The 26,386-nt window shown below is 35.8% G+C and overlaps 3 protein-coding genes across 3 annotated transcripts; 1 reads left to right on the top strand and 2 right to left on the bottom strand.

The window, feature by feature from the left end:
- Positions 1-7,679: 7,679 nt before the first annotated feature.
- Positions 7,680-10,412, bottom strand: NEUTE1DRAFT_110752 (uncharacterized protein; the record flags this gene model as incomplete). Its single annotated transcript, XM_009853516.1, has 13 exons — positions 7,680-7,745; positions 7,851-7,951; positions 7,981-7,987; positions 8,495-8,536; positions 8,709-8,731; positions 8,773-8,819; positions 8,988-9,008; positions 9,079-9,104; positions 9,191-9,208; positions 9,266-9,277; positions 9,968-9,999; positions 10,049-10,069; positions 10,205-10,412. 13 exons carry the CDS (start codon positions 10,410-10,412, stop codon positions 7,680-7,682), a joined length of 624 nt encoding a protein of 207 aa, XP_009851818.1.
- Positions 10,413-21,831: 11,419 nt separating this feature from the next.
- NEUTE1DRAFT_117234 (uncharacterized protein) lies at positions 21,832-22,064 on the top strand (the record flags this gene model as incomplete). Its single annotated transcript, XM_009853515.1, has 1 exon — positions 21,832-22,064. One exon carries the CDS (start codon positions 21,837-21,839, stop codon positions 22,056-22,058), a length of 222 nt encoding a protein of 73 aa, XP_009851817.1.
- A 667-nt stretch (positions 22,065-22,731) lies between these two features.
- Positions 22,732-23,677, bottom strand: NEUTE1DRAFT_83238 (uncharacterized protein; the record flags this gene model as incomplete). The annotated part of the gene is made up of 1 exon (XM_009853514.1): positions 22,732-23,677. One exon carries the CDS (start codon positions 23,549-23,551, stop codon positions 22,754-22,756), a length of 798 nt encoding a protein of 265 aa, XP_009851816.1.
- Between the last annotated feature and the right edge of the window lie 2,709 nt (positions 23,678-26,386).

Genomic DNA, 26,386 nt, shown 5'->3' with positions numbered 1-26,386 from the left:
GGTCGAAGATTATATATAATAAACTATTCTTATTTAATATATAGGATTTATATAAGTAGAAATACAACCGAAGGGTTGGGTTAATTCAATTGAACTTAACAGGCGCCTATAAGTATAGGTACTTTGAGTATTAATTAATTAACGTTATAATAAAAATAAATCTTTTACTAAAGGAAATAAATAGCTTTTCCTTTTAACTATTAATATTAAACGAGTAAATTAGTAATTCAGCTCGTATAGGTAATAGAATACTATCCCTCTTTCTAAATTAATTATATTTAAAAATAGCCGCTAGGGCTATAAGCGATATAGAAGCTCCGGTTCTAATGTATTGTATAATAATTAAAAATAAATATAGGAAAAGAAATTATACAATATATTTAACTTATATAATATATTAACTGTAATATATTTGGTTTATTCTTACAACCTTATAATAAATTAACTGGGTTTTAATAATTCTAATAGGAATGAGAGTATGAAGTAGATTTACCTAAGTATAGATTATAATTAAGGAAGATTTTAATTTTGGACCGTTCGGAGGGTAATTCGATTTATTTTAATTTAATTATACGAATTAAGTCGCTAATTTAGAAGAAGTTTTAAAACCTAATTAATTAATAATCATTTTTCAATATTAATAAGGGTAAATTAACTAATATATAGGAGAATTAATTAAATAATAACGATTAATTTACTATAAGGCTATATACTTCCTAATATATTCCGGGGGTATAATATTCTCTTCCGGGCAATTATATGATTATAAATAGAGTTTAAAGCTTATAATATTATATATATAACGAATTAGGGTAATTATTTTTCTATTAGGGAGAATTTCTTAAGTAAAGAACTCTTCCTCTTTGTCTTTCTATCCGCTTACTACTATTATATATAGGATAGCCGATTTATAAGAGGCGATAAAACCGTATATAGAGTTTAGAACCGGGAATATTAAATTTATAGTAATAATCTTTCGTAGTATTATTAACTTCTTCCTATTTATTAAAATTATAGAGCCTAAAAGGGGGTAGTTATTCGTAGAAAGGATAGTTCGAAGGGCTTCGGGTTTGTAGAATATAATAAAATAAACTAATCCTTTTTTTTCTTCCTTTTAGGAAGTTAATAAAAATTAATTAGAAATAATATAAAGCGGTAAAGTTTATCCTATTTTAAATAGTTCTATAGAGAACCGAAGCCGGTAGTTTACTATTCGATTTAGAATATATATATACCCGACTTTTTATTTATTTTCTTTAGACCTACCTCCTTTATCTTCCTACTTTAATTTTCTTAATTAATTTGTTATAGTAGATTACTAAACTATAATCTAATAAAATAAGAGCGAGAGATTCTTTTACTATATTCTTATTAAAATTAAGCTTCTTAATTATTATAAAGGGGTAGTAACCTATAATTTTTAGTAGTTAAAGGGAAAGGCGGATATAAAAAATCCTATTGTAATTGGATTATTAGAATTTATATTGAATAAAGTATATATTTTATTACAATAATTTATAGTTTTGTAGGTATCGTATATTTCTATCAACTTATTTAAAGGGCGTATATTAAGAAAAAAATTATTTATCTAATTAGTTGCATAGATGTATTTAGGCTGGAAGATTACGCCCTATATAAAGTAGGTTATTAAAAGAATTTGAGCCCGCAAATTTGTACGGAGTTTATTAAATAAATTTAATATATTTAGGTTTAAGGAGAATATAAATCCGTTAATCTTAATAGAATTATATGTAATTAGAATATAGCGAATTATAGTAACTTCCCAAAGTACTTATATTAATCTATTAGTTTCCTTAATTATAATATTTTAATATTAGTTTCCTTATTTAAATGCGCTAAAATTATAATTATTAAAGTAGTATAAGGATTCTTACTTTATTATTTAATAGTTTTATAGATAGTTCAGTATTTAATTGTCTTATAAATAACTTAATTACGATACGTATTTCTTCGAACGCTTGGTTACTATTAGCTACTTTTTTTCTAAATTAAATAATTATATAATTTACTTTAGTATAAATCTTCACTATAGATTAAATTTAGCGTCCTTTTTCTTCTTTATTATTTTAATTAATATAAATAGCCGTTTATAATATAATTATTATTAAAAGGGAAAATAGATAGCCTTTTATTACTTCTTTATTCGATTAGGAGATAGAATATATATATCCTACGATTTTATTAGATCCTCTAATAGTAATTAATTTTATCAACCTAATTATAAATAAAAATAGCGAATTTAATATTATATATATATTAGAAGACCCAATTTCTAACGAATTTAATATATATATAGAATAGGTACATTATTATATTTAGATAAAATTATTATATCTATAATTCTTATTTTTATTTATTATTTTAATTGAGTTTTAAATTAGTAATTTAATCTTTATATTTATTTAATATAAAAATTATATTAGGAGGCGCTAAACTACAAAATTACTATATAAGCCAGTAAAATTTTTACTATCTATAATTTATATTACGAAATTAGTATAGGGGAAATTTGGAAGAATTCTTTGGTACTTTAGGAGCGTAGGCTAAGGAGCGTATAAAAGAGTTTAGAATAGAAGATATAAAATAAAATACCGCTTAATTAAATTTCCTAACCTATTTTCTATAATTATAGTATTAGAATATAAAATATTTATTCTAATTATAGTAATTAGAGTATTAATAATTATTAGTCCTATTTACTTTTCGATTACTATTAGCTATTAAAAAGATATTACTTTATTTAGGGCTTAGGCGTATATTCTACCCTATATAAAAATCGTCGAAATATATTATATTCTTTAAATCCATTATTACTTATTATTTTCGATTGTACGGGTATACGGGTATAAACCTATTATAATATAGGAATTAATAGGAATAATTTTAAAGATTAGATATTCAAAGGTTAAAGCGAGGATTTAATATTAATATAATGAATATATAGCGGAAGCCGACCTAGATTATTTAAATATTTTTTAATAATAATAAATAGAAGTAGGATTTAAAAATAATATATTAGAATATTTTAAAATATATTCAAATTAGACTCTCTTTAATACTTTTATTAATATTCTTTTACTTATTTTAGTTTTACCTTTTAATTTTCTTTTATTTTAAAATACCCTACTTAATTAAAAACCCTATTAAGGTTTAGTAAGGGTGGTAAAAAGAATCTTTATAGCTTAGAATTATAATTGTTCTAATTTAAAATCGTTTTAATTTAGGATTATTCTAGTTTAGGATTATTCTAATTTAGGATTGTTTTATCTTAGGATCGTTCTAACTTAGGATCGTTCTAGTTTAGGATTGTTCTAATTTAGGATTATTCAAAATTTGGATCGTTCTAACTCAAAATAAAAATCCTATATTCAACTTTATTAAACTCTTCTTATACTAATAAAATAATTAAGTGTAAAAGGCGGCCGAATATAACTAAAAACGGGGATTAAATAGAAGAGTACTTATTATAGAAGAGTATTTATAATAAGTAAAAGGGTATTATAATAGAACAGGCCTACCTTAAGGTACTACGGCCGATGTTAAAATTGTATTAGTTAATATAGTACTTAAAATAGAATAATTGTTCTATATAAATAAGAAGTAATACTTAGATATTAAATAAATATAATACGTAATGTATAATTATATAATAGAACTTAAGATTTAAATTAATTATTATATTATATATTAAATATTATAAAATAGAATTTCTATTATATATAAGTATTATATAATTCCCTTAGAAATTCGCTTTAATATTAGTATTAAGTTCTATATTAGCGATTTCTCTAAAGTTTCTATTATAGATACAGCGATTGGAGATGGGTATAGGTTTATACCGAAGAGTGATTTTAAAATAGATTTAATCCTCCATCGGTAGGAAAAACCTATATTCAACCTTATTAAAGTATTTTTATATTAGTAAAATAATTAGGTAATAATATTAATTCTATAATTCTATTCTTTTATTAAATATTTAGCTAATTCCTATTTTAATTAGAAAGAACTTATAAATTCCTAGAACTAATTGTATTAAATTTAATTATAGAAGTATTAAAAAGTATTTTAGTTACATAATTCTTAGAAAGGTATTGCAGTTGGTAGGTAAGGACGCGGAGAAAGAGAATTCAATTAAATTCGTAAGCATATTAAAAAAGAAAATAAAAATAATATTAAAAACGATACTAAGGATTTAATTGCAATAGAAAATTTAGGGTTATATTATTTAATTATAAACGAGGCTACTATATTCCGATAATTTAATCGGCCTATATATTTATTTAAATTCGTAATAAAAAGGAATTAGAATATAGTATTTTCTTTAAGTTATAAGGGAGTATAGGGTTTTATATTATTATTTTATTAAGTACAAAACAGTTAGCGGTTTCCTTCTAATTATATACTAATTACCGAAATTCTATTTCTTTTTTAAAACTGTGTATTTATAGACTTAGAAGGTTTAGAGTACTAAATTAATTATTTAGGTTAGATAAAGATTATAGCTTTCCGTTATAAGTTTATAAAATTAGTAATAATATATCAATAGCCGGTGTAGTAACTTATATTATTTATAGGTGCGTAGCGTAAATAGGGCTATAAATTATAGTAAGCCGGTATATTGAAACTAATTTATTCTAAATTAACTAATTCTAAATCTATCTATTATAAGAGAAAAAAAAGGTAGTAAAGTAAAAAAATAAGATATTAAATAATAATTAAGAATTAATATAATCCTCCTCCTCTTTACCTTATAGTTATTCGTAGAATAATTTCTCTATTTAATTAAAAATATAATTGTATTTAAATCCCTTTGTTCGAAAGAGGTAGTTGAAAATCCGACGAAGGTACGAATAGTTTAGCTTATTATCGAAACTTTAAAACCGGAATAGATTTAACTGACCTTTTAAACCTCCATTCTTACCTTTATCATAATTCTCTATTATAGGGTTATAACTACCTATATAATATATATTTTAACATTCGCTAGTAAGCGAATATCGTCCTATTTTTTATAGGTTTAATTATATAAATATATATATTCTATTCTATTATACTCTCTCCTACGTACTTAGGTAATACAATTAGGGTTATTCTATAAGTAGTAGGTATAATAGTTCGTTTTTTGAATTTAGTATGTAAATTAGAATAATTTTAAGTTAGAATAATCCTAAGCTAGAACGATCCTTAGGTAGAATAATCTTAAGCTAAAACGATTTAGAATTAGAACGATTTAGAATTAAAATAATTTTAAATTAGAATAATCCTAAGTTAGAACGATTTTACGTTAGAATGATCCTAAAGTAGAATAATTCTAAATTAGAACGATTTTAAATTAAAACGATCCTAAGTAAAAACTATTCTATAAAATACTAGAACGACCCCAAATAATAGAGTAATTGTTATAACATTAATAAGTTATTATACTATTAAATCATATTTTAAAAGAATATAAATAATCGAAATTAGCAATTTAATTATTTAAATAATTTTATATAATTACAACGGGTAATTAGACTATTATAATAATAATAGGATAGAATAATCCTAAATTAAAATAACCTTATACTTTTTATTTTAGAAATATAATAAAATGCGCTAAAATTTTAGGATATTAATATATATCCTTTATAATATTTATGAATCTTTTTTAAGCGTAGTAAAAACGAACGCCTGGGGGTGCGAGTAACCCGTTATTAAAGTTAAAATTCACTAAAAAGTTTCTCGCGAATTAAAGTATAGAAAAAAGTAAGTCTTATTAATTAGCATTCTTAGTCCGTTTCAAACGGAAGGGGATTATTAGTAACTCGGGAGCTGGGGGTTCTATTTTCTACCCCCTATATATAACTAAATATATACTTTTCTACCCTTGCCACTCTTTTGCGTAAGAAGATATATTGGAAGACTATCTATAGGAGCCGTTTTTTAAATAACTTAGCTAAAAACGCCGCCCCCATTTCTAGAACCGTTTTTCTATTACCTTCGCCGTCGAGTGCACCGTTCCACTTACGCCAAGCCCAGCTGAGTAGGCTAGGCATACTATTAGTAGGTCCGTACCCTACCTAGACTATTACTATCTAGCCTTCCAAACCCGCTAGTCTCTTATCCTCTCTATAGAATATATATATTAATTAACTATATACACGCTTGCTTTTATTAGTTTGTAATCTTACACATACACTATACAAGGTACTTACTCCTACTATTACCCTTAACTCCTACTCTATATATTTAATACTTCTAATTAGGAAGTGTAGTTAGCTTTTGGGAGGTGTAGTTGGCTTTAGTAAATACTCTTCTCTATACGTATATTACTTTAAGCAAGTTAAAAGGGCCTTAAGATATATATTGCGTCTCTACTCTTAAATTCCTGACCGAACCAAACAAACATACTTTTATCCCATTCTCATTATATTTACTATATATCCATTCTTCCTAATTGATTCTACTATATAAATTACAACTTCTATATTATAAGGGTTGTATTAGTTTTTTTAGATAAAACCCCCCTTCCAAATTTTCTAATAAATTTCTCCTTTTAATTATATTGAATCTATTAGCTATTATAGTTTGAGAGGGTATTATTCGAATCTTACAGTACCAATTATATTCTATTTATATATAATATAAAAGGATAGAGCTATAAGAACCGCCAATACTACCGACTATCCTCGACGTCGAAGAATAAAAAAGAAGAATATTTACTAACGTTAACGAATTTATAGTAATAATATATAAGCGTTCGCTTTATAAGAAGACTAAAGCCTAGTAAGAACGCGCGTAGTATTTATAGAATAGGTTTATACTTTATTATCTTACTATTTTCTTTAATATTGTATATTAACGCTTTTTAAATTTATTGTAAATATATTATAATTAATATAAAAAGAGGCTTATAAGATTTAATTTAGCGTATATTAAAATAAGAAAAAGTCTATCACTATTTGTAGGAGCTTTCTAGCTGACTATATACGCTATATAAGGAAATAGCTTCTACGCTCTTTATATGTTTTCTCTACTAATAAAGTTTTACTTATTGATATAACCTTAGTAGATACTATTGGAGCGTCCATTTTACAGTAACAACCTTTGAACCTTTCTTATACCCTGAATATTAGTAGTAAGGAAAGAAAGAATATAGAATCGAGAGGGTATTAGAGTAGAATAACTATATTAAAAGAGTACGTAGTTCAATTAATACTCTAGATCTCTTTATTAAACCTATTATTAAACCCAAACTAACGGTTATAATTACCAAGTCTAAATCCGCTCCTTGTATAAAATGCGGCTAATTGTTCTATATAGGAAATAGTTTTTTAAGGTATATAAATAAGTATTACAAGATTGATAAGCTATTCAATTATCCTAAATATAAGGGAGAAGGGGAGAATATCCAAATTAATAACCTTGCTTCGTGGTTTATATATACGTCGGATGTTTATAGTTGTAATAGGCAAATAGGAGTTGTTATTAATAAGGAATGCCTATTAAAATAGGGACAGAATAACTTAATTGTATTATTCCTCCTAGCTTCCGTTCCCCTATATTCTAAAACAATATATTTAAATATCTCCTTCGCTAACCCGCACTAGCAGTACGGCGTTGTTACCTCCGGTACTCTCTTTTTAAAGAGGAACGCCCGTAAGCCTATTTTACCCGTCCTAATTTGTACTAGGAGTGAGCTTATAGCCTTCGAAAGGTCGTACAAGGATAACTTCGTATCTATACTAAGCTATATATAGTACTATAGCGTAGTCCTATCGAACAGCACACGCACCCCTACGGCACTTAACTTCTTCCTTTTCCTTGTCGCTTCGGCTACCCTAACGTACTACCTCGCTATCTACTCCCTCCGAGTGTAACGGACCGTTACAAGCATAAGAGTATATCGTTGGGAATAAAGAGTAGTAATAGTAGTAGTAGCCGAAAAGTACTAGTCAATTGTATTAGTTAGTTACTTACTAAAGAGCTATAATATAAGAGGCCTAGGAAGGCTATTTTATATATACTAGTCTTTATAAGGGGGCCGCTATCTTCCTCCTACAACCAAAAGTCTTAGCACTAAGTGTTAGTTTTAACGCTTGGTTGCCCGCAGAATTCTTAATACTACCTAAATTGCTATTTTTACAATCGATATTTTAACAACCGTAGTAATGAAATATCTACGCCTTCGCCCTCTAGGGCCCTTAAACTACCGCTGCCGGCTATAATACTAATTATTCCTTTGCCAGACATTTTTTACGTCCCGCCCCCGCCCCCGCCCTCTACGACGGCGCAGTCGGCTAAAAGAGCCCGGACTGCAGACGAGGAAGTCCGTTATACCTATATTATTACTATAACTATTACTATTAGACCCATCTCGTCTATCGCCGAGACCTTTATTTCCGAAGCTCTTACAAAAGCGGAATTCTACTACTCCTTTACTATTTTCCTCGATTCTAAATTCGCCTGCTTCTCTATTATTTCACCTACTTACGCCCGCGAAGCCAAATACTTCGTACGAATTATAACCGCCGCCCTACAGAAAAGCTCTATATTCCTAACCCTATTTACCCTAAATACTACTACCCCAATAGGTAAAGGACCCGTTATATTCGTAGAAATAGCCGCTAAGAGTATAAACTCCGCCTTAGCCTCCCGCTCTACTCCCCACTCTAACCCTATCCGTAAGGCTGCCCCGCCTCCTATACCCTAAAGTAACGGCCGTATCTTCCTATAATTTAATAAGGATTTCCCTTTTACTAATAATATTACTTTTATTATTCGTAAAGAGGTTTAATTTCTTCTCCGCCTCACTCTTACTAATATTTTTAGTTATTATAAAGTTCCTTCTAGTTTTGCCCTTATATTTAAAGATAATACTATTTATTAGACTCTCTTAATTTATAAAAATAGAATTAGTACCCGTTTTAGCTGTATTCAAATTAAAGTATTTAAGAAATAGGTTATTTACACTATTTAGAATATACTTATAACAATACAATTCGGTACTATCCCTATTAGTAGTATTATTATTATTAAAGATAAAATCCTATTCTAAATTAATTCAAAGTTTATTACCTTTTATTCTTCTTAATATTATTATCCTAATAGAATTTATATAATTTAGTTTATCTCCTTTAAAAGGCCTATTTCTCCTTTTTATCTTTTTAATATTAATAATATTAGTTACCTTATTTAAAAACGCTACCTATTAAACTAATATATAAAATACTTAGAGTAATATAATTATAAAGGGTGTACTTACGCTACAAAATACCTATAATACAAATATACTATTTATAGTAAATATAACTATTATATTTAATATACTAATTACTATAGCCCTTTTAAGTTTACTTATACTAAGTATCCTATATATTTAAAACGTTAAAGAAATACCGTTATCCGCCCGACTCCTTAATAATGGTAGTAAATTTACTACAATAGTAGTAACCTTTTCTCTAAAATATATAACCGCCCTACTCCCCCTAGTAATTAGAAAAATACTATTATATTTTCCAACGAACTGCCCAACTATAGTTCCGCCCCCTCCAACTCCGAGAATTCCAATAGTATTAATTAGAACCAGCCTTCAATTAATAGGGATATAATAATAATCTAGTTGAGCGAATATACGTCCTCCGACGACGCAGTCCGCCGCTCTAACTACTACAAAACGCCCTCCAAGAGGGCTACTAGCCTATAAGGTAGAAGTTGGCCACGGCTACGATATTAAGAAGTTTACAGTAGACTTGGACAAGCTAGTTCACCGTATAAGGAGACGGGAGGAGGCTTTACGGGAGGAGGAGAGTAAGAGAGAGAACGGGAAGGAGTGATTTTGCCCTTTCTTATGTCTTTTCCTTTGTTATACAGGTCTCGCCAAGCACTGGCAGCTCGCTCATTGGGCGATTAGACTGGAAGTGTTGGGCCGCGTTTATATTATAGGCAATACGTAATTTATACTAACAATAGGCCTCGGGTTGCCCTCGGGGTAATAGTCTTAGTAGACAATTAGGATACTACTTATAATTTTGTACGCTAGACTCACCGATATAGCACGTCTTATGCCCTAAGGGAGGCGGAAGTAGACGTTAAAAATAACAATAATAACAACAACAAGGGGGTCGCCGCGCCGATACTGCAGCGCGCTCCTAATTGGCCTATCTAGTCTGCTTATATAAGTAATCCCTAATTGGATCGTAACACCGAGTCGCCTCCAACCACCGCTCCTTTTCGCCCGGCGTGGGCTCTCTCGCCTCTCCCTGCGGTATCGGGATGTCTTCTTTAGGGATGTCTTCTTTAGGGGCCCATCGCTCAGCCCACTCAGCCTTCGCCCGGCTGCTGTTACGAACTAAGCGAATAACACGGGCTAGCCAAGCCACCGGTAAGCGAAGGCTGGGCAATGTAACCATTGCAAGGTCCGACACCAGGATCAGACAAGGAGGGCTCACGGGCAAGGCTCACGGTGAGCCAGCTCACGACGAGTGAGCCATCGCTAGTGAGCCAGTCTATATGGACGGACAGGGCACGTATAAGAACCCCGAGAATCCTCGACACTAGATAGTTCTGCAGTAGTTAATTGATTATTATTATCGAGACAAGTATAATGCTACCTTACTTGTTGTGAACCTTTTGGCTTCACCGAACGTCTTTTAATAGTCTTTACCTTCAGCTATCCCATTTAGGCAGATCAGACTGCCGTTCGTTACAGCTGCTGACCGGGGACGGCTGTAGTTGTCTACCTCCCCTTCTACCCCGTAACTCTGCCGCCACCCAGGCTGGCGTCCCTCTAACGAAGGCCGCTACCGGTGAGCGGGCGAGTCGCTCCTTGAACGCTCTAACCCTCTTGTTGAAGTAGAGGTTGAGGGGTGGACAGAAGGTCTCCGTTTCCACACTAAACGTAGACGCAGCCTTGTAAGCGCTAGAGACTACTTTCAAGCAGTTAGTCTGGGTCGTTGCAAGAGTTTTTGCGAGACCACGTGGTTCCCCAAGCGGCTCCGTTGGTGTCACACGGACATTCTAACCCTAACCCTGATCCAGCCATTCGGTACCCCGACCCGACAGCACGGCTCCCGCAGAGCCGCATTATATAACCCAATTCTACTAGCCTTACCAAAGTTATCCCAGCCTCGTATAAATACTTTAGGCATCTAGGACCAGCTACGGTACAACTTAGCTGGGATCCCTAAATCCCTTCATTCCCAACGGCGTATTTTAACTAATAGTACATTTACCGAACAAACTAGGGCTCCTCTTAATTTATTAGACCCTTTATACTAACGTACACTAAAGTAGCTCGCTTAGCAAACTATTACAAAAACTATAGTTTAAAACCAACCGTTATAATAGGGCAGTATCGGCAACGACGCTAATATTAAATAATGAAAAAATATTAGAGGAAGGCATTCAAACGATCCCTATATATATTTATATATAAGCCCTCGATAATTCACTGTTTATTAAATACCTTATAACCTTATAGTTAAATAAGATAGTTAGATTTATATATATATTCAATAAGAGGAAGGAAATTTTTAATATAAGAAAACTATTAAATCTAATTTAATTAGAAAGGTTTAAAAGGATTAATAAGGCCTTTAAAACCAAAATAATTTATTAATTAAATTAAACTACTATCTTAAACCTAAAATACTACCCTTATTATAAATAAATTATTTCCCTCTCAAACTACCCTACTATTAAATTCTTTACTTATTATAATATCCCCTAAAAATTATCCTATAAAGTCTATTAAGAATTCCTCCCTTATATTCTATTAGCCGGGAGATTTTAATACCGTTATAAGCAATACTAATAATACTATCCCCTCTAGTACTATTTAAATTACGGACCCCCCTACTTAATTCATTACGTTTTATAACTAATTAGATTATATTTATACCTAACTCCGTAAAATTACTATATCCGTCGATAAGGAATATACTAAAGTCTTTTCTAATATTAAAAAATAGTACGAAATTTTATACTATAATTATTCCCTTATTATAAACTTCTTTATAAAAGGTATAGAAGCCTCCTAAATTTAAATCGCCTGCCTAAAGTAGTAAATTTAATAAATTAATTCCCGTTTCGTATTAAAAGTTCAGACTGCTATTACTTAATATAGTAAAAAGGATGAAAAACGCTAGAAAATTATTATTTAACTTCGAAATAAATTTATTAAATAGTAATAGGCTATTAAATCCCTTTATAGAAAAACTACCCATTATTAACCCCTTTTAAATTATATTAAAGAATAGGCCGGCTATAAAGAAGCTTAAGTTAATACCCTTAATTTTAAAGTTAACGACCTCCTTAATAAGTAGGTCGACCCTAGCTAAATTAAGAATTTAAAGGAATAAATCGCCCAATTCGCCGTTAATATTTAGAATACCCTTAAATAAACTGGTTAATTTACCCCCAAGGCTGTATCCGTTACTTTAATTATATATATCTTTGAATATTACACTATAATACAACCCCTTTTATACTTAAATTCCGCCTTTCGATCGAACCCGACCTCCTCCTTATTAGGAAATAATACTATTCTCCGAACCCAAACTCAATAATAAATTAGGGAAGTAATAATTTAATATAAAGCTACTAGAATATCCCCTTTCGAGGCCGCTATTATTAACTCCGGCTATAAATCCGGGCAAGGACCCCTAAGACCCCCTAGGAGACCCTACTTTATAGGGCTCCCTAATAATTCTAAACGAAAATAAACCGCCGATTTCCTTAATTCGTTAAGAAATACTATTACTATTAATATAACGTCCCTTTAATTTAATAAGCTTACTTTCTATAATAATTAAAATTTATTGAAGTTTTACGCTTAGTAGTACTAAATCGAGATGTATATTGACGTTTATTATACTAACTTCACTTCAAATACCTATTAGATTAATTAAGTAGGATCCTACTTTAGGGACGATACTTAGCTCTAATACTAATAATAAATCTATACAATTAAAAGCATCCGGTTTACTGACTTCTAAATTAAATACGCTGAAACTATTCGAAATTACTTTATTAATATATTAAAATAATATTAGAACCTAAAAAAAATAAACGAATTTAAATATAAGGGCGATATTATGTATTATATTATAACCCTTACTAATTTTAACGAAGTAATCCGGTAGTTTAAAACGTCCTTCTATAATTATATTTACTATAACTTACCCTTAAAGATTATAAAAATAATTTACTAAAATTGAAGTAAAGTACCAAATGCTAATAAAGAATTCCTTACTACTATTTAAGAAGTTAATAGAATTTATAAGAATATACTTTAGGATTTAGAATATATAGGAAAAGACGCGCCTACTTTAAAGACGGAGCCTTCGAAATTAGGTTAATACTATAAGGATATATACTCCCCTTCCGACCGAAATTAATCCTTAAAATAATCTAATTACTCAATTAAAAAGAAAAAATAGCCTTTAGTTCGCAATATATTAAAAAGTATTAACTAAATAAATATTAATTACCGTAAACAGGATCGAATCTCCTACTAGTACTATAATTATAATAATTATTATATTATAGAATATTTTGTAAAGAAGGATAATAATAGTAAGGATTTACCCTAGCCTAAAGAATAATAATAGCTTTAAATGGCTACCGTCTCCGCCAAACGTAAAAATAATGACTGTAAAGAAGAGGGAACTAAGAATATTGCTAATAACAAATCCTAATTTAAGAAAGCTAAAATAGCCGCTATTACTAGAATTATATAAATTATAAATATAAATTAAAACTCTAATTCGGATTTTTGAATAATTATTATAAAGTATTATATAAATTACTTTAACCTTACTTTAGTACTAATTCAATTAACTCCGTCGTTTATACCTTCAAAAGGCTAAATTTTAACGATAATAACTAATAACCTCGTAAAAAACTTTATTTAAAACCTTATTCCGGGCTACACTCTATTATTTATATAATTCTAATTTATAATAATAAGGAACACCTAATTCGAATCCTTTTAAACCTAGGAAATTCAATCCCAATTATATCCCTCTATTAAGCCCGCGTTTAAAAACTTCCTCTAATTAAACGAATTAATATTTATACCCTTACGGGATTCAACGTAGTAATCGATACAATAGGCGGCTGGTATTATATTGAAATAATTGTACTATAGCACTAGGAAAATTATTATACCCGTTTCAATTTCGAATTCTCTATAATAAATAATAAATATAATATTATCCTCCCTTATTAATAGTTCTAATAGTACGAGCCCGCTTTCTTCTTTAATAAAACCTAAAAAATCAAATTCGCTTTAAATTACTATTAGAAGAATTATATTAATTCTATTATCCTCGGGCTTCTACCTACTATAATTATCGCTAATATTTAGATTAAAATTAACGCTATTATTACCGCCGTTTTAAATAAATTCCGTACTTATATCCCTATTATAAGTAAAGTAATAGCTATACAGATACTAAATTATTAATTATAAAATTATAAAATTAATATTATTAATAGATAAACCCCGCCTTAAGGCCCCGTCTTTGTAATAAATAGTAGGAAATTTAATACTCTCAAACCCTAGCTTAATAAAATACTAAAATCCGGTAGAATTAGGAAATTTATTACCTCGTATAGCGCCCCCCTTATATTTATAATTAAAAAAAATTCCGACGATCCCTTTAAATCTATTATCGATTACTGAGCCCTTAACCGAATAATAGTTCCCGTCCAATATTTAATACCCCTTATTATAAAACTTTAATATACCTTTAAAATAGTTCAATTTTATACTAAAATTAATTTTAAATCGGGATTCTTCCTAATAAGAATAGCTGAAGGATATAAATAAAAAACCGCGTTCCGATACAAATACGGGCTCTTTAAATATATTATTATACCTATAAGCTTAATTAACGCTCCTTCTACCTTCTAAACTATAATAAATTACCTTTTTATAAATCTAATCAATTCTAATATATACTAATATAGAAAAAGAATATAATCGCCTCGTTCTAAAAGTCTTAAAGCGCTTAATAAATAACCACTTCGCCGTCGCCCCCTAAAAGTATAACTAAGGAATTTAGGAAATTAAATTCCTAAGCTATATTATTTTTCTACAAAGTATTGGAATAATTAATAATAAAGTAAAAGTAATTTTAGCCTAGGAGCTTCTATAAACTTTAAAAGAATTATAATCCTTCTTAGGGTTTATTAACTTCTATAAGAAATTTATTAAAAGATTCTTAACGCTAGCTTAAATTATTTTAAAGAGTAATACGCTAAATTAAAAAATTTAGAAATTAATTAAGGAAATAACTATAACCTTTAATAATTTTAAGCGTACGTTTATTAAAATACCTATTCTGACCTATTTTAACCCTATAGAACCAACTATTATAAAAATAAATATATCGGATTTTAGGATTAGAATTGTACTTTCCTAAAAGAAGGAGGATAATAAAATTTACCCTATCGCCTTCTACTCCCAAAAAATATCGCTAATTGAAATAAATTATAAAATTTATACTAAAGAGCTTTTAATTATCGTCGATAGTTTCGAATAATGGAGGATCTACCTTGAAGAAATTAAATATAAGATTAAAATCTTTTCTAACTACTAAAATCTAGTTTATTTTACTTATACTAAAGTTCTAAATCGCTAATAGGCCCGCTAAATAATATAATTCGCTAATTTTTAATTTATTATTAATTACCGACCTAACTATTTTAATAGTAAAGCGAATACCCTTTTACAATAAGAAAGTTTCAAACCCGAAAAGGAGGGAAATAAAGACTAATTAATTACAATAATCCTATAAGAAAAATACTTCTCCTATTTTGAAAGTTCGTTTAGAACTAATAGTCCCTATTTCCTTTTATTAAAAGAGAAATTCTATAATCTATTAATGCCCTATTGGAATAATAAATTTATTAAATAATTTAAAAAAGTTAGAATTAATGACCCTATTTATATAGAATAATTCTAGAAGGATAGAGAGAAGGATTTCAAAAAATTTAATAATCTCTTATACCGAAAGAACCACCTTTAAATTCCTACTAATCTATAATATAAAATTATTAATTCAAAATATAATACTAAGGTTATTAAGTATATAAAAATAGATAAAACTATAGAATTAATTATAAAAAACTTTTAATAGCCTAAAATAGAGGAATCGGTTCGAGAATACGTTCGTAGATACTACGAATATTAATAAAATAAGCCCCCTCGCTATTCCCCCTACAATTTTTTACAGCCTATAGAGCTTTATTACGCCCTTTAAAGAATAGTAGTACTAGATTTTATTATAAATCTACCCCTTTCTAATAATTATAATTCTATTTAGGTTATAATAAATCCCTTTACTAAAATAGTTTACTTTATCCCTTTTAAAATAAGGGAGAAAAAAATAGAAAATTTTATTATAATCTTTACCTATTTACATTAATAATTATATAGCGTACCCTTAAATATTATTTTTAATTACGATTCCCGGTTTATAACCAAAATTTAAAAGAATTTCCTAAAGTTTATTAATATTAAAAACTATATAAATACAATATTCCATCCCTAGATTAATGGCCAAACTGAATAGTTCAACTAAATCTTCGAAATATACCTTCGTACCTTTATTAACTACAAAATAAATAATTAGGAAGATCTATTAACTACTACCGAATTTATATATAATAATACCATCTTATTATTAATTAATATTTCCCTATTCTATAGTAATTACAATTATTATTCTACTTTATACAACCCCCCTAATAGCGCTTCCTATAACCCTACAAATTATTTATATACTTACTAAATAACTGAAATTTACAAATACGCCCAAAAGAATTTTAATTACGCCCGTTAAAAAATAAAGGAGTAGGCGGATAAAAAATAAATAGAAGTACCGGTCTATAAAGTAGGATAATTAATTATATTAAATAATAAATATATTAAAATTAAATACCCTACCTAAAAGCTTAATAAAAAATTCTATAATCCTTTTAAAATTATTTAAATAATATCCCCTACCGTTATCTAATTAGCCCTACCGAAAATATAACGAATTTACAATTCCTTTTATATCTCCCTCTTAAAACCTTATCATACTAATAATTAAATAGCCTTTAACCCTAACTAAATCCTACGTATAGTAACCCTAATTAAATCGGAAGACTATAAAATAAAAAAAATTGTAAATTTTATAGTAATTAAAGCCAAAGTACTTTATTAAATTAAATAAGAAGGTGAGGCAATTTTAAATAATATTTAAGAACTATAAGAATACTTCTTTATTAATAGAATTAAAAAATAGGTTATTACCTTCTATAAACGATAGCCAAACAAGCCCTATAATCTCTACGTCTCTAAAGCTCTAAACGTTTTAATATTATAAACTAATATTATTAACCCTACTGGTTTAAAGCGAACCTTAAAAAAGAGGGAACTAATATTATACGGATATTCTAACCTTAACCCTAATTTAATTATTTAATACCCCGACCTAATAGTATAATTCCTATAGAACCGTATTATATAACCTAATCCTACCAACTTTACCGAAATTATCCCAACCTTGTATAAATACTTTAAATATTTAGGACCGGCTACGGTATAATTTAATTGGGATCTCTAAATCCCCTTATTCCTAATAGCGTATTCTAGCTAATAGTATATCTATTAAATAAACTAAAGTTCCCTTTAATTTGTCAAACCCCTTACGCTAGCGTATACTAAAATAGTTCGCTTAGTAAGCTATTACGAAGACTATAGTTCAGAACCAACTATTGCGATAGGATGGTATCGGCGATAACGCCAGTGCTAAACGACGAGAAAATATTAGAGGAAGGCATTTAGACGATCCCTATATATATCTATATATAAGCCCTCAATAGCTCACTGCTTATTACATACCTTATAGCCTTACGGCTAGATAAAGTAGCCAGATTTATATACGTACTCAATAGGAGGAAGGAAGGCTTTAGTATAAGAAGGTTATTGAGCCTAGCCCAATTGGAAAGGCTTGAAAGGATCAACAAGGCCTTCAAGACCAAAGTAGTTTATCAGCTGAATTGAACTACTGTTCCAAGCCCAGAATACTGCCCTTGTCACAGTTGGCGTGTGGTACGCTGACGCTCCGTAGGCTACTGCCGCACGAATTGCCTTTGTATACACTTCCCTTGCTCGGATAAGGCTACAACCCCACGTCTTCGTTCTAGGCCGATTAGAATAGCTTGAAGATACAATAGGTAAGTATAATATTGTATTCAAAGAAACATCACTAAAGGATGTTGGGCTAGAAGTCAAGGCAGGGGTTGATTGAGTCGAGATTGTTGAGTTATAGCGAGTTTTTGCATTAGAACTGGTTAAATTTGTGTCCTTGACAAAGAAGGGAACCCGATTCATATAGACAGACCAGTGGCAGAGAGCATTCGACGGATTAAAGCACGCATTTACCACTGCTCCTGTCCTGGCCCCTTTCGACTGGGAAAAAGAAGTGATTCTGGAGACCAATGCGTCCGATTATGTGTCTGCTGGGATGTTATCCCAGTACGAGGACGACAGCATTTTAAGGCCCGCCGCCTTCTTCAAGAAGCATTCAGTTAGGGAGTGTAATTAGGAGATCTATGGCAAGGAGCTGTCAGCGATTATCCGTTGTTTTAAAGAATAAAGACCCGAACTAGAGGAGACGAGCTCTCCGATCAAGGTTATTACCGATCACCGCAACCTGGAATACTTCACCACGACGAAGCTGCTAAACTGAAGACAAGCCCGTTGGTCTGAATTTTTGTCCCGTTTTAATTTCAAGATCATATACCGCCCAGGGAAGCAAGGAGCGAAGCCCGATACTCTAACCAGGAGGTCAGTGCCCAAGGAAGGGGATGAGCGCCTGCTACACCAGAGTAAAGTAGTATTCAAGATAGACAACTTCGAACAACCCATAACTCCTGAGATCTTGCCCCCTACGCTACCCGTAACACCAGAAATTGAGAAACAGTTACCAGCCGTGCCTACCCTGCCCGAGCCTCGCAGAGCCAGATGCGTAAACTTCGCGGTGCCCCTGATCAAACTGTACCCGATCACCCGCTCCTGGACTTACAGAGAAATGGACCCTGCTCGTCTGAGACCTGAACCAGCCCGGCCTGTCTTACCCGAAGAGAGATCTGATCCGCTTCTGCCGCCCCAGATACAAGAGCTGTTCACTCAAGGCTTGGAAGTCGATGGGCAGAGATTTCGGTCGGGATGGGATCGAAATCGACAGCGTTCTTGAGCGGCACGGTAGAATCGATTGGTGGCCGCTTCTTCTTTGGCTTGTCATCATCAAAAATCATGCCGCAGGAGCCCGAGCTGTCATGTGACGCCAAAATGTCATGCAAGTCCGGACACAAGTTATGTTTTGGTGTTGGTTTCCGGCAGGCCGAGAAGAACGCAATGACTCTTATTCAAGGCATGTCAAATTTCGTTACTCTCCCTCGCCTCTCATCCCCCCGTGCTGATGGACAGCTGTTCTCCTAGGCCGTTTCTGTTAAAGGTAGGCACCGTTATACACGTAAACTGTATGATGTTGGATAAGAGTTATTGCTTGATTGAGGTACCGAACAGATTAGGGAAGTTCCCAGTCCTTATATACACACGACTAATCGGTCATTCATGTCACGGCGGTGGCAGACCACTACACTAACTAGACCATGGTCCTACAGAAGGATACAAGTAACCGAAGCTGGCAGTTCGGTCGCTCAAGTGGTCTTATGTAGCTGTAACGGCGCATACCTACGATGCTTCAACCGTTACAATTCACTCGGCCCGAACCCCAACATTCCAACAGTTTCATCGTGAAAGGTAATCGTTTACTCTGCGTGCTCATAACGACGTGTTGGCATTACGTACAAGGTAGTGTATGCCCGTGCATTACCATGGAGGCGAGATGATCCTACATATACGTTACCACGCCATGTCAAAAATGCGGCGAGCCTTGCACTCAACAGGGTGCCAAACTGCGGTGCCAAATAGCAAAGCTGGTAACGTAAATTATCAGCGGGTGGTGTCACAGGCATTACTGGCCTGTTCCTGTATATAGGTGCACATGCACATGTGCTGCAGTAGTACAGCCAGCTGAGTGCAGCTGTCTGGCTGCAGTACATTCAGCAGTCCACAGACTGCTGTCATGTCCTACATAGTTCTCGTGCGCGCACAGGATTCTCTTCCTGTTCTTCGCACAACAATCAAAGTCTTAGATTGGTGCTTGCTCGCCCCCCATGACAGGTGGATCATATGAGCAAGTGGATCAATTTTCTACTACCCTACAACAACTATCCTCGAATTGTTACGAACTTAAGCGACACAGGGGCTGACCAAGCCCTTGGGACGCGACAGCACTGTTAGAGATGGTTGAGTGTAACCCTAGACGGGGATTGGCCGGAAGGGCGCTCACCGTAGGAGAGTGCTCACGGTGAGCCATTGCTCACGGTAAGCAGGAAGGCATCGTGAGCCAACATGCAAAACAGGCACACAGGCAGGACGGCCAGGAGTATAAAGGGACGACTGGAGAACTCAGATTGTCAGATAGTTCGACAGTAGTCAATTGATCTTTATCACCGAGACTAGTATCACGCACGCATACTTGTTGTGAACCTTTTGGCTTCACCGAACGACTCTGATAGTTTACTACCTTCAGCTATCTCATTTAGGCAGATCAGACTGCCGTTCGTCACACGAATGCACTACGTTAACACTAGGAACCAACTACAATGACATCGGAAACAGCTAAATTTAGACGATTCTGTAATATCCTGGCAAGTGCGTGCATTATGGCCAGGCTTGCCGCACACACTGCAGCACCGAACCTTCATACGCCCTCTCCTTACACCACTAATATCCGGCTGCGTTTCTAGCACTCCCTTGCCACCCACGGCCTTCTGATCCAGTAATATATCTGTGACCGTCCCCGAGGCACGTGCTACCACAGGTGCACCAAGACATATCATCAAACGGAGAGCTGTGCGGACCGCATGGCTCCATGCGTACTAAGACCTAACTTTTCCTATGGCATAATAACATAATAAAGGTGCATTTCTGCAGCTTTGTCTCAGCCTATTCGTTTTATCTGTGACAAATGGTATGAGTTACCGATATTTGCACCCTTTGCCAACGGCCTATCTTTGCCTCTTATCACAGGAAGGATAATAGACAGAGGAATATCTTTTAATTTGTCTTTTGTGATTTTGGCATTGGGAGTTAAGAGTATATGAGTATCTTAATATTGCCTGTAGCTTTTTAGACTGTTGGTACATGCCCATCGAGATCGAGAAGCAGTACAGTACTGAGTGTAACTATCTCGGTGATCTAGCTTCCTACAATCACTGTTTCCCAAAACACCATAAAGCTTAAACGCCCTATTCAACTTCGTCTCGCTCTCGCTCCATCGTAATCTCCTCTCTCTTGCTGAAACGCGTTCTGGAGGTTCCAATGCTGCGTATAATCAGGATAACAACATACTTCCCAATCAAGACTAGCGTCTGTTTGGCACTCCTGCTTTACTACCACAAAGGATGGTCAGATGCCACAGAATCCAACAGTCAAAGTTAGAGTGTCGATAAAGAGCACCGAACTCCTCCATAACGATTCTTAGCATTCAAAGGCATCGCGTGCTTGGCAAGCTGACAATGGACTATTCAAGACAGCGAGTAAAGTGACGAGGAGAGGAGAGTTGTAACGGCGCTGGCAGACTCTGTCAGCGACCCGCATGTGGGTCCCGCTGTCGCTTGTGCAACCAGGGTATTTATTCGGATGTGCACGTATGTATCTAGTTCCTTTCCTTTTTCTCCTCCTCACCTTAAATCTTCTGTCATAGATGGAGTCCAGGCTTTGTCTTCGATTTATCCATCCTAGCGCCCTTGCAAGAGTGGATGTGGAGGCGCGAGGAAAGAGGGTTGGTGAGGTTGAGGCGCACTGGAAAGTAAATTTTCTCATTGGTGATACCAAACTTGGTTGGTGGGGAGAGGAAACGGGGCGTATTGGCGTTTTGGTTTCGAGAGGACGGGAAAAATCGGGTTATGGGGAGACGCAAGATTAGTTCAGCGGCAGATGTCAGATCAAGAGAGAAGGTAACAACAAGCAAACAGACGCAATGTAAGCGATCTACTTCTGAATTGATTCAGAGGTGGGAGGTTTCTAAGAAGTTCTGTGCGACGCACAAGGCAACGAAATGAAGCAGTTGATGGTTGTATTGAGTTGCTAGAAGGAGAAAGAATCTGTGGAGAGGTCTGGAGGGCTAAAATGCCAGGAAGAGAGGCCGTGTGTGGTGTGCCTGAATGGCACCCGTGCACGTGCCTCCAACAAGTTCCCCGTCCATAGACCCGCTATCCCAGCAGGGACCTTTGTTGGTGGGTCCGTGCCCTGCCCAGACCCCACCGTTTCTAGCCTTCCAGCCTCGCCAGTCTCTCATCCTCTCGATAGCACACACACTCAATCAACCTCATACAATCGCTTGATTTCGTTGTTCGTGATCTCACAACCTTCCCCTTCGCCGAGGGCTGCTCTCAAGCCCCCGGCGGGTTTGTTTGCCAAAGCTTGCCCATCATACCAAGTAGGGGCAAGGCCGTTCAGGCAAGTCCACGCCAAGAGGGAAAATAAACCAAGGGATGGGGCCAATGTCACATCAAAGGGCGGCCTACAAAGTAGCCATCATCAATTGGGAACGGGGAACCGACTACGAGCGAGTGATTAACCACGGGGAAGCTCCGACTGCTATTATGTCCACGATTTACTTTAGACAACCGAAGAAGACTTTTGACGCCCCAGCCCGCACCGGAAGCACGACAGACTGAGGCCACAGCTCGGAAGCAACATGGTCACCGCCTGCGCGACAAACAGCCACACGGCGACCATATCCGTCTCCGACTCGAGCTCGTTCCGCGAGATGATGAGCTCCGTCCACAAAATAAGTGGCCAGCCAACGAACAACATCACCAGCCCTCCCGCGGGCACCGCGGCATACGTATACCACCACTTAACCCGCTTCGCAAACCCGTCCCCCACATGCTCCTTAACCGCCAACCAAACAACAATGACAATCGCCGCGACCATCCCGGCGAGCGCGAGCCCGGAATCCGAAACCTGCCACAGCATAAACAACCACTTGTGCCACCCCTCATCCAGCGTCCGCCACCCAAAGAAAAAGAACTGATACACCCCGTACCCCTGCGGCTGGTACACCGCCCACGCCGTCCACGCCGACACCGTGTTCAGCACAATCACAGCAGCCGTACCAAGCCCCAGCAGGGCGCCCATGGCCACATTTCCCGAACTGACGCCGCCGAGGTAGGAGAGCATGTACAGGAAGTTGAAGTGCGGCAGGATCAGGGACAGCGCGTGGATGTCGTCCGAGGAGCCGGTCATGGCCTGGTACCACTGGACCTGGGTGTAGAGGTTGTACGCCAAGAAGCCGAGGTTGCTGGGGCAGTTGTTGCCCAGCCCCGAGACGAATTGCGCCGGGGAGAGGGCGAGGCTGGCGTACAGGAGGATGCGGTTGGTGGGGCTGAAGCCGGGGACGATTTGGATGGTCATTTTTGCTGGAGGGAGCTGGGTTGGAGAAACGGGCGGGAAGAGGGGAGAGGCCGTCTTGGGAGGGGTGGTGACGGAGAGCAGGGGAGAGATATAGAGACACAGAGAGAATTTAAATGTTTGTCATGAGGTTTGGGGTCGGATGGCTTTTTGGACACCACTTACATAGCTTCGTACAGGGGCTGTGACTGGTCTAGCGGCTGCACCTTTGCTGCGCCTCCCGCGAGGCTCTTCCCAACCAGGAGTTGCGGCTGACCACAATATTCTTGGCGGCCAGCTCGAGCGCGGCCTGTCAAAACCTCCCTTCTGGCTTTCTGTTGGGCCGCCGCCACCTGGTAAGGTTGGCTGGCACTTGGCCCACTTTCACTTCCAGACCACACCAGTATTTTTCCTTCTTTCTTTCTCTTCCCGTAGCGCTTTCTTTCGGAATCAACCACAATATCATCAGCTTCCCACAGGTTATGCGCCCTTAACCGCTTCGCGATCTTCGAAGTCAACAATCGAGCCGCTTCGTTACGAGGTTTACAGCAAATTCAAGCACACCCTATAGGGAGAAAGTCCTGGTGTTTTGATTGATTTGCACGCCCATCAACGAACGCGGCCTTCTTGTCGACCCCGCATCGCGCCCTCCATCAACAGTTGTATCTAGCCCATACGACTCACCTTTCATACGACTCACCTTTCATACGACTCACCTTTCATACGACTCACCTTTCATACGACTCACCTTTCTTTCATCACCTTTTCTGTCAACGTCACCTTTCCTTTACGTCGTTATCTACAGCTTCGAGCGAAGTCTTCTTTCCTTTTCAGTCTACTCTCATTCACCGTCATCATGGCTTTGGAGGTCGGAATGAACATCGAGCAGTTGCTCGGTGAGTCCAACATCGACAGTTGGGACAACGTCCTTCGTAACACTCTCGACGTGTACGGCTTACTCAACTATCTCGACGAGGATGTTCAACCTCCCACTCCAAAAGACCCGGACGCCCCGACTGCGGCTGAGAAGAAGGCTGCCGAGAACTGGCGTGTTGAACGCGCGCGTGTCTTACTTGCCATCACGAATTCCATGAAGAGTCGGAATGTCCAGATTCTCCTTCAGAATTCGGGTTGGAATCCTGCTGACCGCGACCCCAAGCGCCTCTACGACCTCATCAAGCGTGTGGTTCCCAAGGTCTCCCAGGAATCCATCGGCATGGTTATCAAGGAGTATACCAGTCTCAACCGTGCCTCCTTTGACTCCATGGCTTCTTTCCTTAACCGTCATTTCTTTCTTCGTAAACGTTGGAACGATCTTAAGCTTACAGTCAGTCCTCAGGTCGAGATTTGGTTCCTTCTCAACGGACTTGAATCCTCCTATCCTCTCCATCACCGTCTTTGGGTCAACGACCTGACCAACGGTCACCTCACCATGTCCGATTTGCTCGACAAGCTCAATACCATAGCGACAACCGAGGCCACGACGCCGGCCTTGTCGGTGCAGGTTAAGGCTGGGACCAAGGAGAAAGAGGATACGAAGTCCAGCAACAACAAGAAGGACAAGAAGAAAGGCCGACGCGAGATGATCGACTGCACTCATCCCGGCTGCAAGCGTCAGATTCCTACCGGCTTCGTCCATGCCGCTTGTGGTCATCACAGAAACCCCGACAATGACGTCTGTTGGTGGTGTGAACCAGACAAGGCACCAGCTACTTGGCAGAACAAAGAGAAGGCCATCAAGGCTCTGCAGAAGACATCTACAGGCACTACCGCTCTTGTCGTCCACAACTCAAGCAATCTCAACAATCCGGCCACGACTGGATCCAACTTGCTGTTCGCCAACAGTATCCCGGAATTCAGCATGCTGGGCGCTATACTCAACCCAGCGGGTTTTCACTAGAGCTCCCAGCGATACCCTTATTCGCTGAAGTCCAACAAGCTCATGAGGCATTCACCAAAGACAGTGTTGTATACGATACCGGTGCGGCGACCACGATCTTCAACCATATCAAGTGGTTCACCGACTTGCAACCTTTGCCTCAACCTATGATCTATGTTATAGGTGATGGTAGGACTCACTACGCCTACCATGTGGGCACTGTTGAGCTCACCATACCGTCAGACGACGGCGCCTTTGTTCGAGTTACTATCAAAGATGCTTATTATTGTCCAGTTACACCCGCTAACCTTCTCAGCCGACAATCAATGCTCGACGCTGGAATGGAATGGAATATACGGTCCAATTCTATTGTATACGCTCACACGCCCAAGACCACCAAATGTGGCACTCTTCGAGGAGGAGTACCGGTTATACCGACTTCCAAGCCTCCCGACTTCAGTCAAAATCGGATCACCCCCGGCCACGCCCTACTCGCCTCAATCAATTACCAGACCATGCACCGACGTTTGATGCACGCCGGGAAGGAGACGGTTATCAAGGCTTGCAAGGATGCTGGGATCGATCTCAAGAACGTCAACAACGACTTCTGCGAGAACTGTATCTTCGCCAAGTCACAAGACGTTATTCCCAAGACCTCTCACCCGGTCGCTACCAGGCCATTAGAGTTCGTCAGGATTGACGTCATCTACAACAAGGAACCAGGCCACCTTGGCTACCATGATACGGTCCACTTCGTCGACGTTCTTACAGGCTATCACTGGGTACGGTTCTGTGCCAATAAAGGTGATGCTTTTGAAGCCATCAAAGAATGGAAGACTTGGGTGGAGACTCAAAGCGGCCTCAAAGTCAAGGTTATTGGCATCGATGGCGGTCCTGAATTTGGATTGTCAACCTCTGATTTCCAGAAGAGCAAGCTTGTCGTGTGGGCAAGACAAGAAGGCATGGAGATCTACAAGTCG

This window comes from Neurospora tetrasperma, assembly GCF_000213175.1.
Source record: "Neurospora tetrasperma FGSC 2508 unplaced genomic scaffold NEUTE1scaffold_4, whole genome shotgun sequence".
NCBI lineage: Eukaryota > Fungi > Ascomycota > Sordariomycetes > Sordariales > Sordariaceae > Neurospora > Neurospora tetrasperma.
The sequence above is the reverse complement of the archived record's forward strand: the minus strand, read 5'-3'. Positions and strand labels throughout refer to the sequence as shown.